Source organism: Amblyomma maculatum, chromosome 4 (genome assembly GCF_055883805.1).
Source record: "Amblyomma maculatum isolate TAMU_Amacu chromosome 4, ASM5588380v1, whole genome shotgun sequence".
NCBI classification, from domain to species: domain Eukaryota; kingdom Metazoa; phylum Arthropoda; class Arachnida; order Ixodida; family Ixodidae; genus Amblyomma; species Amblyomma maculatum.
The window spans coordinates 74,690,465-74,704,474 of NC_139347.1; the positions used below are offsets into that span (position 1 = coordinate 74,690,465).

At 44.6% G+C, this 14,010-nt stretch overlaps 1 protein-coding gene across 1 annotated transcript; it reads left to right on the top strand.

The window, feature by feature from the left end:
- Window positions 1–8,041: 8,041 nt before the first annotated feature.
- LOC146191423 (uncharacterized) lies at window positions 8,042–13,551 on the top strand. The gene is made up of 3 exons (XM_084600327.1): window positions 8,042–8,249; window positions 9,929–10,190; window positions 13,230–13,551. Exons 1-3 carry the CDS (start codon window positions 8,042–8,044, stop codon window positions 13,549–13,551), a joined length of 792 nt encoding a protein of 263 aa, XP_084456453.1.
- Window positions 13,552–14,010: the final 459 nt, after the last annotated feature.

Here is a 14,010-nt window from a genome sequence, read left to right on the forward strand (position 1 = left end):
AGTCATTCCCCACCGCGATCTCGTGAGATCGACAGCGCTGGTTCCGAAATTGAATTGCCAGGCGAAGTTAAGATCAAATCAAATTTTCTTCCGCGGCGCGCAGAAATGGGAGTCAGGCTGTGGTGACGCGCAGAACAAGTCGGCGCTGACTGTGAACCGCAGACTCGCAGTTACGAGTATGGACGGCTAGGGACGGAAAGCGAACTCGTTGGTCATTGCGTGTTACTTTTATCAAGTCCTTGCATTTTAGGACTCAAGAAGTTCAACCCATGAGGATGTCTTAACGTGGCACAAAAAAAAAATGTACATAAAAGCGCGTTTACTCAAAAGTAGGTGCCATGCGATGCAAATTTCTATCCTATTGGACCTCGTTTCTACATTATACTGACAGAGTGCTCTTGATTGCCTAATAATCGAACAGAGATAAAATACATATGGTGTATAGCATAATAAATCCCCAAATCAGGAAGGCGTTTTCATCTTAGCGAAGACGTTAATTCAAAACGCATGAATAGAATAATAAGTCTAATAAGCCGCGAGGATCAAAAAAAAATGAATAGTCAGTCTGCCTAGCTGTTATGCGCAGCTCCGCACGAGCCGCATTTTTATTGCCTTTTCTATATTATTAACTTTGTGTCACTGGGGATCAGATCCTCAATTTTACCCTCAACGCCTCACCGTCAGTGGAATTCGCTATCCAGCGTAATGGGAAATGGCCTCCTTTTCCCCCCTGCTATATTTCATTTTCCTTGTTTTAGTCTAAAATACGGGCCGAGGAACAAAAATTACATAAATGCCTGCTGGAGCATGATTACTGCAATGATGTCAACCATCATATAATTAGAGAGAGACTGTGAAGTACTGATAAAGGACTCGATCCCTCCCGTATAAGTTCTATATCCGCTCGTTACAAGCGGAAGCCGTTCTTTTCAAGCACACTGCCAAACCAGTACGGCTGCTTGATTGTTACACTCGCGTTCGCAGTTGACTGCAGCCTCCACGTCAATGTTGAGAGGTGCAAGAAACCGCTCGTAATGAGCAGGCGGCTCTTTAGCCCTTTTCCAGAAGCGTGATTCGCTTTCCTCCCATGCCACTAGAGTTTAGGCAGGTCCTTTGGTGTTTTGCAACAATAGAGCGCGCATTAATAGCTGTGAAGTTCAGAAAGAACTTTAAAAAAAAAAAAGAAAAAAAAAAACAAGTATACGTCAAAGTCTCGCCTAGCTCCGTCCGTAGTGTTACGAGGTTTGGACACACTTCCATTCTGACTGTTGTAGCTTTTGAATATAATACGGTGCGAGGCCGGAGGATGGCGAGAGAAGGAGTGCCTGTAAACAGCAGACGAGAATGTTTTAATGTGCTAGACTTTGATGCTGCAATAAGCCCCTAAGCCCGGCTGTGTGTTTGTGTTCACCTCCAGCTGGGCCCCTCAGAGAGTGAAGGTCAGACGGTTGGAAAGGAAAGCGCTCTGACCTAGAAAGAAATAAAATAAGTATGGCCGGCAACGGCGCCGAGACGAGCTTTCGATCCCACGGTGGCGCGAATGAATGACTAAAGCCTTTAGTGGAATGCAAAGGATGGCTCTCTAGCTGTCTGGGAAATTAGGAAATTGTAAGGGGCGTGTAGCTTCTTCTCGGTTCTTCTCTTAGTTTTTTCCTCTTCTTCACATCCCGCAGACCTGTGCGTTGTTAGTATGCCTCTATCACATTACTCTAAGCATACCGCTCTAGTTTCCACATGCAGTAATTGCATATTGCGTAGCGGCTCTTGGTCGCATGGTTTGCTAAGGTGGACACGTCATGTGGAATATGCCGAATTATAACGCATAAGGGCCCCGTGTCGCTGCAAAGCTGGCGTCGGCGTTATTTTATGCTTTGTTCTAACGCAAAAATGAGCGCTAACGTGCGGTGCTCACAGGAAAACCCGCGATCGTACTGCGCTGCCGCAGCAAATATGGCGCACAAGCAGTATAAAAGGCTAGGGCACATCGTTTGAGTCCACCCGCTGTGAAGGGGCCGGTCACCACTACATCATCATCATCATCATGATAGCCAACATGGGGGTTTAGTTTCTTATTTGCCGTACGACAGTATGTCAATGAACAGCTGTCTCATTAGAAAGGAAATTTGCGAAATTAACAGGGGGTATAAATGGTTATCAAGTCTACTCCGTATATTGCACACAAAATCTCCCTCCCCCTCCACCAACTACACTGTACCAGATGCCAAGCACCACATCACCTATTCTAATATCTATGGGTATGTTCACATCTCATGGCATCCCCCCCCCCCCCTCCTTCCTGCATCACTGGCAAAAACGCTATGCTTGCCACTCGGCCCGATGTCAGCTTACGCTTGTGGGCCGGGCCCTGGACGATTCAACGACCAAAGGAATCCTGGACTGAGAAGCTCTGTCAGGAACTCACGATCGACTTCCGCTTTATTGTAATAATGGTTATTCTTCTTCCTTCTCGTCAAGCAATGACCAAGTGACCATGCAATGAATCAACAAAAAGCATACTACAAAATGGGGATTTAGGATTCCAATTCAGTTAAAACAAAAGTTTAGCCTGCGGAAGATTGCAAGACTTCATTTTATTAAATTATTTGAATAATGTCCCAATGCGGCGAAAATTCAGTTCAGGAAGTAATAATTGTTAATATATGCACAAAGCAGCTGCCCCTGGTTTTGAAATATCAAGTTTTATGCTTGTTTTTTTAAGCCAGCATGGGCATTTCATAATCATATTTCTGCGCTTTGTGGCGTTAATCACAGCTACATTCCTGATAACGGCAGATAGTCAATGTTACAAGATCCAGATCGCTTAAGAGATGATAGATAATGCTTCCACATCCCTCATATTTTCATCAGTTCCTCTATACATAGAGATGCACTACTAGGTGCATAATTGCACTTTGAATTCACGTGCACCTACCTCACTTCCTATGCTCGCCTGCGCACACCGGCCTTTTAAATTAGCAGGAAAGGCTCGAATGCGAGTGAGCTAACTACATTTGATTATACGCATCTTACGTATATCGTCCATTGTTCATTTCGTGGCTGGAAGCTAATCGGCTCTTAGTTACGTATCTCGCACCAGACTGAGCCATCGCACATTCTCTCTCCCAGACCCTAGCCTCGTTATATTTACAGCAGTAAACCTCCTTCTGATAACCTTGGTGAAGCCCGGCACGTTTTCGAGGCATTTCTTCTTTTTTTTTTTTTTTTTTGCTTGTATTTCGATGACTGTGTCCAAATTTGAGCGGTTTTACCTTCTTATTTATTTTAAGCTAGAAAGCTCATTTTCAGTTCATAGACTAGCGCAATCTCACCTCAAAGGGAAGATCGCAGTAACCGCCATGAGTCGTGAGCTTCCAAGGGCCACGAGAACTTGACTACCTTCAGGCACAATTAGAGCGGCCGCGAATTCGGGGCAATTCCATCCATTCCACACGTTGCAAATTCCCGTTTACCTTCCTCCTCATTCCTTGCGCAAAAGAACTGGTGCGCTGTCTCATTAGGCTGCACTGATGACTTTCGCCACCTGGCCGCCACCTAACATGGAGCTTCAAGCGCCACATACTGACGCTTTATGTCGACCTACGCAACAAGACTAAACACGCAAACAACGAACAGTGCTCGAAACGCTGAATGGCGCGTTCGAAATTTAGCTCGCGAAGAAGCGCTAATACGCGCCCAGGTTTTATACCGAGTCCTCACACGGCTTCTCTTTACATGCACCACTTATAAGCTCCCCAAACGGCGAAATAGCTGTAAACGCTTCAACTTTTTGTCATGCAAATTAATCCCCGCAATGAGAACCCTTGTCATTCGTTTCTTACGAAAGTGCGACCGTTTCACTTTATTCTTCCCGTTAGTGTTCCTTTTATGCAAAGCAGTCACGATGCCATTTCGCCACTTTCGGGTCGTTCGCGCTTTTATGAACCGTAGCATTCGTAAAACATTAAAACCCTGCGAAAGGCTTCAAGTAGTCTGCAAAAAAAAAAAAAAAATTCTTATGAAATGTGTCGAAAAATTCTGTACAAGAGGGTCATGCAGGCTAGTTGGTTCATGTTGACGCAATAAAAATGTAACAGCGCTAACAAATCGGACGGAAGAGAAGAAGGCAGAAACATACGCTTCTGGCATTTATTCTGTAATATGGAACTACTGTGCACAACCCCAAAGTTTTATTCTGCTGGCTTAGCGGTAGCACATTACGTTACCTAAGTATAGCAACTCGTCTAAATAGATTTCCCAAACATTTTAAATGGTGAAAAGATACAAGAACATTCTTTAAACGTCTACGAGAACAACGGAGAAATAAATCCTTTTGCATATATTGAAAGTAATTACAAATATATGTTTAGTTCATGAGCATTATTCCTTAACAAATAGTAGGATACTCCATTTTCATATTGCAGTTTTGTATTGTCTTTCTTCTCGCTTTATTTTTAGAGCACCACTCTTAAACGCAATTCCTGACTTGAGCGGCGTCGCCTTTAGCGCCGGTGTATACCGGTGGGGCCCAGGGAGCCATTCTATAACTACAATAGGGTGGCTCAGGGCCGACACTTTCTGAAGTTGGCACTGTCCAAGCTGCAGCGAAGGAGTCTGCTCGGACTCCCGCAACACATCATGGTGATACTGAACACGCAGACGCCTCGGGCAGTCTGGTGAATGGTAGTATTTAGATCCTTAGGAACTCCTTAACGCTGTTGTGCCTGACAATCAAAGGCCAAGCATAAGTATACCCGGGATAGAGAGGGCACCGACCAGGGGCACCGATTGTCTGTCCCTGGTATCCTGGTCTCATCTCGTTCCTGTCCTTCGTAGCTCCTCCCGCTGCTGTGATGACCTCTCGAAACGCTACCATAGACCTCCGCTTTCAGACTAGCCATTGGTGCAGCGAGTAGAACGTGTTTCCCTCCCCTTCTCTGAACACAATTAAGCCTCCATTCATCACAATCAATAACTGGGAAAGAAGCAGTACTTATAGTGCGAGTATGTGCGGAAAATAAAGTGCGTTTGGTAACGGTGCATACCTAGATAATTCTCAAAGATTAGTTACCTGAATATAGCGTAAAAACAATTTCGCATTAGCGAGTAGCGCAATCGCCGGGATTATTTTTTGTTGCGCTCTTATCTGTAATAATATCTCACTATACATACAGAACTAGCTTGCCTCGGGGACAAATATGGGTTGAACCCGGATGGCGGCGCGTGTTTTGAGCTCACATTTTTAATTCGCAGAGTATTTACGCGGGCACCGTGAACACCATCGCACGTGCCGCCTACCACACCGTACTTTCGCTCAAGCATCCGCAAAGTGTTTTACTGCAGAGACAGGAACCTTCACTTCCCCTGAAACCCGATATACCCGTCACTCCATCGACAACTGTCCAACACCAGCTTTCGTCATGATTCGATGCTCTACGAAATGGTTTTGAAATGTTCAAGCCGCCCCCTCCTCCTCTCCTACAGAAAAAAAAATAGGAACCAGAGCTGAGCATTTGAAACAACAGGACCATCCGTGACTGCGTATTTATTTATATTGTAGCATTAGTTTTAGCGTTTGCAGTCCGCCAAAAAGCCACTGTTTGTGACTTTATCTGTTGCTCTGACTATGAATTAAATTAGGTAAATGCATTCAAACCCGCGGAGGCGTCAACAGATGATGTTGCATGTGAGCACTTTGCAATTTTTTTCCAGCATGATAATTATAGCACTACTACATCCCCGCAACGGATCAGCTCTCGTGTTTAACTGTGACTCTCCCGCAACGTTCATTGCATGTTTGATCTTTGTCAACTTACATCCGGGCACAGTGTATCCAGAACACAGTGCGAAAACATTGCCCTCTTAAGTTTCGTTAAGCGATCCCAAAAGTTTATAGAGATCTGCTACTGAGGTCCCCAGTCACCGATTTCGCAGATCTAATTGCGTGAAGCCTGACCTGGAAACTGGGAGCGAAGTGAAACGTGACGTGTAGCATGACATTTAGGATTTGGCTAACCTGTCAAAATTGGCCGGATTTCTTCTTTTCTACTTTTTTTTTAAATATTGAAGATTCATTTCTTCTTCTCCCTCTCTATCAATACAAAGGACCTCGACATATTGCGAAAATGCACGTAACAGCAAGTGGCGTCAAACCACGCTCTTCGAACTGCCATCGTGTCGGCAAAATGCTCTGCCACGTCTGCATATCAACGGAGACGTAACATCGCGAGGCGCCCAAAAACACAATAACGTCTGCATCAGGACGGTTTGCAAACGTTACCTCAAATAACCTGGTTTGAGGGTTGTGCAGACATCGAGCAGGAAGGGAGCAGAACATCGTCGCTTGTTACTAACGCAAAAGCTACGCTGATATCCCAATATCAGCTACATTTTTTCGTTTGTGTCATATATAAAAAGCGAGTCTATCAATGTTGCATCACCCCCTGTAGACAAGGGGGGATGCAACAATTTCCTTGTAATGGAAAACTAGCGAATCAAGGTGGCGATATTGGAAGTATATATAGCTATAGACTAGTACTTGCGAAGTTCTACAAGAACACAAAAAATGCTGACAGACAGCACATTGTTCTGGAAGTTGGCAAGGTTAATAACCAGCAAGGGCGTTCAAATGCAGCTCGACATAATATAAAAAAAGATCGCTACGCCCTATCGAGTTCCCGTTTCTCGCCAGGAAAGTGTTAGCTTTAGCTTTCTTTTTCTTCCTTTTTATCTTGACATTTCACTCCTCTAAACTTATCTCCGCCTGCAACCACTGAAAGCGCATTCTTCGAATTGAAACACCCAATCGACCAGGAGTGCCGCCAAGGCTGCCAGAAACACGTGTATGCGGTGCATAGTTAGTTTCCACGAACATCCCTTCCTCACATATGACTCATTATCTGACTCAGTATATGATGCGTGGGCTGTAAACGGGGCTGTATGCGAACTACACATACGCATTTTAGGTCCGCGATAGCAGTATTTAGAGCTTCAGCCCAGAGATTTGATAACGATAATTGATAATAGTAATAGAACCTCTGAAAAATAAGTCTTTTCTGGTTCATTAAAACAACAAAACACCGTATGTGCTGCTTCTATTTTATAATAACTACTTCTTTCCAATTAGTCGCGACGCTGTGCAAGATAAGACTGGGTCAAATTATAAGATAATACAACAGATTCTTTTACTGCAAGAATTTCAAACAAACCGCGATGCTGACCACGCAAGTAAAAACGATGGGAACACTTTAGAGACCTCTCGCCCCAGAATCTTTTTTTTTTCTTTTTCTTTGCCTCCTGATATCTTAAATATAGAGCGATCGTTATGTTAAGCTGTCTTGATTGTTCCCTATCGCATTCTGTACATTAACTCTTCCTCCTGGGCCAAAGTATTAGGAGCTTTCCGGAATTCTTCAACACTACCCACAAAAGATTGGTTTTGGTTTTAGGGGGTTTATTATCGTGAAGCGACTCGGAGTATACTTCGTCTCACGAGATATATCTGCAGCACTGCAAAAAGCAGAGGAGCCTTTGCAATTGTGCTCCTAAGTGCCTCTCGCCCCTGTGTACTATAATAGAGAATTGTGCTCCTACTGTCACCCCGCCAATTTGGGGGAGAGAGTTGCGTAGGAGCACAATTGCCTATTGTACTGCGCGTGATCCTGATTGGACCGGGGTGCCTCTGGCTTTCGCAGTGCTGCCAACATCTTGTGAGACGAAATATATGAGACGCCTACCCACAAAAGAAGCGATGGCCTACGCACCCTGTGAGTCACGCGTGGCAGTGGCGAGGGAGGTCAAGCGTTGCCCATCTTTTAAAAACGATGGATGTGTATAGAAAGTTCGGTTCCAAAGAACAAGGTCAGCGCCTGGGCATTTTTGTCGCGAGACGTCTATAGTTCTCTGAAAAATAACTTGGCTGCTATCTGCTACTGAGCTGCGGTCATATAATTGGTGTTTAGACTATATCACGTAGCTAGCACGTGGTCTGTTTGTTCAGCTTGCAGATGGTATAAATGCGAAACATTGGACAGCTGGAGACGGGATGAAGTCAACACGGGTCGCAGACAAAGTGGTCGGCGTGACGCACGTGTTCTACACGCTTAGCATCGCAACACTACGAACGATCTCATCGCGGCCGAAGTTCGTGCTGACCGCAAGCTCTGTTTCACCGACCATGCGAATTAATACGATGACGGCGCAGCGCCTCCTCACGATCTCGCTCTTCACTTTTATTACCATTGTGTGCGCAAGTAAGTGTTCCAATTTATTTAAAATAGTGCTTCTGTATCCGATTTTATATATCCTGTCGTATTTTGTTTAGTAATAATAGGCAGAAATTACATTTCTCTCTGATGAATTGGCTAGGCTCGTTAGCAGTAAAAAGCTATATATAAATATCTTAGCACTACGCATTCCCAAAAAAAAAAAAAAAAAAAAAAAAGGCGTTAGGTGAGCTGCGTGAACTTTAACAGAGCTAAATTTGAGGGTTGAGCTTATGAATTGCCAAAACGCGCCAAAAGTTATTTGGTCCATTCAAGCGCAAATAATCTATTTTCGTTTTTGCACAAAACAGCATAGAACGTTGCTGCGTTTATCCCGGGGGAATGTTGCAAATTTTCATGTCATAAAGTTTTCCTCTCAGCTTTATTGTAAGGTGCTGACTTGTTGTCTTTTCATTATTAACATTTCTGCTTTAGGTGTCAGTAGATTATTGTGAAAGGCTACAAGAAGCTAAAGCGGCCAGTATAGCGCGCGACAGAGCGTTCGTGCTTTATCCGCAGTCGTTCATTCTGCCAGCACCCGTCATGTCCCCCTCTCGAAAAAAAACTTGCTTCCATGTACCAGTATGTTACTGCCCGTCTTTAATGTGATGGAATTATCAGCCTCATTTATCACCTTCTCCCGTCCTTGCTAAGGGACATTTTTCGCACAAGCTATGAGTAGGCATGTAGGTCACCTCCAGCTTCTGGGATTAAAGCATGGCTAATGACTTACTCAGAAGCACCACACATCTGAGGTAATCTGAGGCTTCATTTGTTTTCCAAGGGCAACGTTTTTATTTTATTTTTTTTTAAACTTGATTACACTCCTTTTGCGCAATTTGCGCACCTCGCACCGACGTCAACCACTCGAACTGGTCGATGCAATTAGACAAAACCACCTAAAGATTAGTCTAGGTGGCGTTGGCTTAGAGCACTGGGGCCTAACGTGTTTTACAAAAAAATTGTTCAAAGCTGTTGAACCAAATATTGAGCGAAAGCATTAGCTGCGGGTGACCGAGCGTTCTTCTTCTCTTTTTCTTCTTCCTCAACCCACATATAAAGCCCCGCTTTAACCAAGCCGTATGAACGTGTCTTAGTGGCCTATAGGGATATCGTGGATGCCAGGGTCCTATAGCAGGCTAATTCTGACATAACCGTCCCACGTGAAACGAGAGACCCAAGTTGGCAGCTGCTGCCAGCCCATCTCTCGCTTTTGTGTCACGTGGGGTGTGACGTCACAGCGTCACGTGGGTAAGACTTTGCTACCGGCCGCGCTACGCCGAAGGCTCGAAACCTAGAGCAGTATTGCTTTCGCAATAAAAGATGCAAAATATATCTCTGAAAATTCACGCGTTGCTGAAGGGAGACCTTAGTTTCCATATTTTCAACAGGCTGCGGTGAGCAAGGCGGCATTGATTTGTAACACAAACATGGCCACAACAGAGAGTTTATAAGGCCTACAAGGGACTGGCTTCTCGTCTAATCCCTTTCTTTCCAAAGAGCAAGTCGAAGCTATTGATGTCATCTGCAGATGTAATCTGATAAATTTTCCCCCTGCTTTTGCATGTGTACTGCTGCAGAAAACAAGGCCACCAAAGAGCATGTTTTGAACGCGCCCTGTTTCGACATAATTTCACACTTGTGATGCTAATTATTACTGCACGCAGGCGGGCACCCGAATGAGCGCAGCACAGAGCAGTCACAGGAGCTGACTTCGCCACAGACAACCACAGATACGGTGACCGAGTGGATGGAGATCGAACAAGGGCGGAGGCCGTCGCGCCAGGGGGTGTCTCCACCACCTTTCAAGAGCCGACGTCCCCCTGCGGTGGGAATCGACGTCGGGTGCAGGAAACGAGTGGTCTGCGAGGCGGCCCGCGCTCTGACGCACGTGGTTCCCCTCTCCGGCATATGGCAAAATATTATCAGGTGCGAAATTTTTCTCCTTATTTTCAGATAATTTTCGTTCTTATATAGCCTAACGAAAAAGGGAAGGAGGGCTCTGCGATACGATCATCTGCTGAAATAATATATTTTGTTTATTTTAACGCGGATTCGTTATTACTTCTCTGTTCAACAGAGCAGCCTTAAAGAAAATGAAGAGTATGCTTTTGGCAGGCCTTCAGTGCGAGAGCGTTAGTAATCCCATTTGGGCAAAAATTGTGCGGCTACATCGGCGCCATCCGCCTCAAGATTGACAACCTCGACAAATCACAAGCTGTTCACAGTTTTCATGGCCGGCGGCAATAAATGGAGCGCCAGTAATCATTTCTCTTTCCATGTGGAAGTCGCAGAGGTGTATGATAGGTACGCCGAGAGCAGGGCTGACCTAGATGGAGCAGCTCCTCTCGTATGAAATGTTTAGATGGAAATTGGAAACACGGGGCCCTACTGCAGCCCATATGAAATCGCGGTGCCTCAAATAATTACCAGCCCAGGGAGTTGGCACGAAAACTTCCCCTTATCTGACCGCTATAAGTGTAATGATCCCATTCAGCTCTAAACGCTCACCTGAAACAAATATCAATAGCTACGTGATGTATCGCATACGGTCCGAGTCATCAAAAAGGAAATCGCAACAGCCGCGTGGGTGATTCAGAAACGAGCATTAATGCCTATCTCATTTCACATAGGCGACAACATGTTCATCTATATAGCATGCTATCAAAAGTAGCTCCTTCGCGTACGTGCCGCATAAATCTAATTGATCTTACGTTATTATTTTGTTAGTTCTAGCGCCCCCTTTTCGCTTACAGTCCCACAAGGAACACAAGAATGCACACAAAAGTATTTTTTACTGGTTTAGGTAAAGAAACGAAGCTTATAGCTGACCTTTACGCACTGAAAACGAGGAAGCCGCTACAAGCACGCTGTACCACTCCAGAGTTAATTGGACATTCTTACATGCTCCCTAAATATTTGTTTATTTACCCTAAAGGCCCGGGGCTGAGCATTACATAGATAAGGGGGGGGGGGGGGGGGTGTAATGTTTCAAACAAAGCAACTGTCAATTACAAATAGAACACGTAGACCTGGCAGAGTTCAGTTAACATTTGGGCTTTTCAACTCGGTCGAAATTCAGACGCTGCAATCGTACCCACGAACTCAGTAGGAAGAAGCAACAGCCACTAAGCCGCCACAGTGCCATTGAAAGAATGCTTGATCACTAATTGTAGTCGTCGCCGTTCAGAAGCTAATGTATTTAAACCACAAAGCAACAAGATTCAAGTAAGCTTCGTATTACAGGTCTGAGGTGCACTGATCGTCGGTACATTGGGCCAATGTAGTTTCTTAAACCGAGCAGTAGTGCTGTTGCACGCTCGTCTCTGAGTGATCCGCATCTTATTCTGTTAGAGAAAAAAAGCTTTTTGACTGCCGACTCTGCTCCTGGACGAAGAAGGTTCAGAAGTTGGCACCGTGCCCTTAGCCTCCTAGGCCCGGATATTAAAGGATTACCATCGTAATATTCTTATTGTTCAGCAAATGAACTCAAGAGTTTTCGGCCGCTAAACATACTTCCGAATAATTTGCTCAACTGTTGTAAATTTTTCGATGTCGAATATTCCCAGAACTAACGGCAAGCTTAAGCTTTTTTTTCTCGTAAGCCTGAATGATGTTCTTATATATTCGATTAAAGTAGAGAGGACAGAACAGTTACCAGCGCTTGTTTATACAAAACGGTGCATTTGACTTAAGTTTAGGGTTAGAAATCATAATCGTAGTGACAGTGCTGAAGCATGCAGCTTAAAGGTTTTGCAATACTGTCTTCCAACTGTGCAGGGTCAAAATTAGAACAGAAGAAATTCAGCCGTTTCTTTTTTTTATTCAATTAACTGCTGGCTTCCCATAGCCTCATATTTCGGCAGCTGCCCATATTACGTGACAGATGAATAAGATGGCTTTCAACCTTTCAGGTTCAGCGAAATTACAGAGATAATCGCAGGGACAATTGCAGCTTTGCCCCGACTGCCTGCCACCAAATACAATTCCTTTCAGTTTCCACAGCTGTAAACAAGATAAATAAAGCGAATAAAATCTAATGTACAGAACGTAATTCCTAGTGCCACTTGCAAAGTTAAGCACTATAGCACACTTTCTCATGGTCAAAGCGGAAGTAATAAACTCTCGTTCTTCCTTACAAAGTATGGTACGATGGCCAAGATTTTGTCTCGTCTCGTTTCGTTTCTTTTTTTTTGTTTTTTTCTCGTATGCTCACTTCTTTGCATTTTGGATACAAAAAAAAAGGATCTTGTTGCAAGTTATGCACACCTATACCCAGGTAACTGCAATAAAATTCAGTCAAAGAATAAAGACCTTTGGCGTAGCGAAAACGCCCTATCGGAGGCGTGTACCGATTTACCAGGCGGCTCCTCTGCACATGGAGGGTGGAGCAAAGTTTGGCCGGCGCACACGCGTAGAAGGCATCCGGTACACCGGTATATGTCTATTCTAGTACATACTCTCTACGCTAAGCCTTTCTATGTACAGGATACTCTGTGATAAATTTCCTTTACAGCCCAAGCAAGCAACCATAATTGTACTGAAATGACGTCTCTCTTTTTAAAGCTGCAGCTGTAGCGTGGAGAATAAGGTGAGAGGAAAGCGGTGGGCTTTGAAACTATGCAAAACATTATATGCGCAAAAAGAATCTTATCGAAATATTTTCGTGGTCTGAAAAGCCTGCGTTGCAAACTATAGCAGAATTCATTTCGTTAATAAGAAACACAGCATGTGGCACGAATCCGCAACAGCCTTATTTAAACTGCGCATGCGTATTAGAGGCTCGCAGTCGCAGTTAGCGGTGCAGTGTTAAGCAGTATATGCCACGATAAACTTATTTATACTCTCGGTCTCTACAAACCTCACCCGTGGCATGGCATCTAGAGCTCGCGCTCGACGTCATAGATATCAGCGGGCTTTTTTAAACAATTGGCTCCGCCTTTCTCTTATTGTCCTCGCATCCCACAGAGGTAGACCCGAACCGAAGAGCCCGTACTTCGCCGCCTGGTCCAAAGGCTTCGCCAGCAATGACTGCTCGGAATTTTACCCGGACTGCTACGACAGCCCTGCAGGAATGGTACTCCCGATGGTGAACGAAGTGGTGGGACCCAAGGGGCTGTTCAGCACCTTTCTGGGGCGCCTGGCTGCTCCGTCAGCTCCCCATGTGGCCAGGGATCCTGGTGCACCACGGCCCTCGCTCGTGATGCAGAAGCTACGCCAGTCCCAGCGCCGTTTGGAGTCCCAAGAGTCTCAGACGCCGACAGATGATTTTACACCTCGTCTCGCTTAGGTTTTTTACTCCAGTTTACAGCAATTGAAACCAAGCGTGCAGAAATTAAAATCACGTGTAAAGATTTTTGAAAGCCAATGGTTCAGGAATTTGTTTTCTTGCCATTGATACGGGGCCCAACTCCAGATACACGGAAAACGACGACATTATACTGTGTGTGTGTGCAGGAGAAAATATAGTGACATATTTTTCTTTCACAACCCAGTACAAGACAAACTAATGCTGACACACGTAATACGTAATCACTGACAAATATTTCGCGAAGTACAAGGGCTGCATTTCATGAGTATTCGTCACAACCTGATGCTCCGAATAAAATTCCAGAAAATCTTTCATGTTTTGAGCTCTCACCTTTGCAGAGAATCTTTTTTTTTTTTTTTTTTTTTTTCAACGTTAGTAGCCTTCAATGTTGGCGCTACTACTGTGAGAAAATTCCTAAAACTGGAATATTAGTGCATA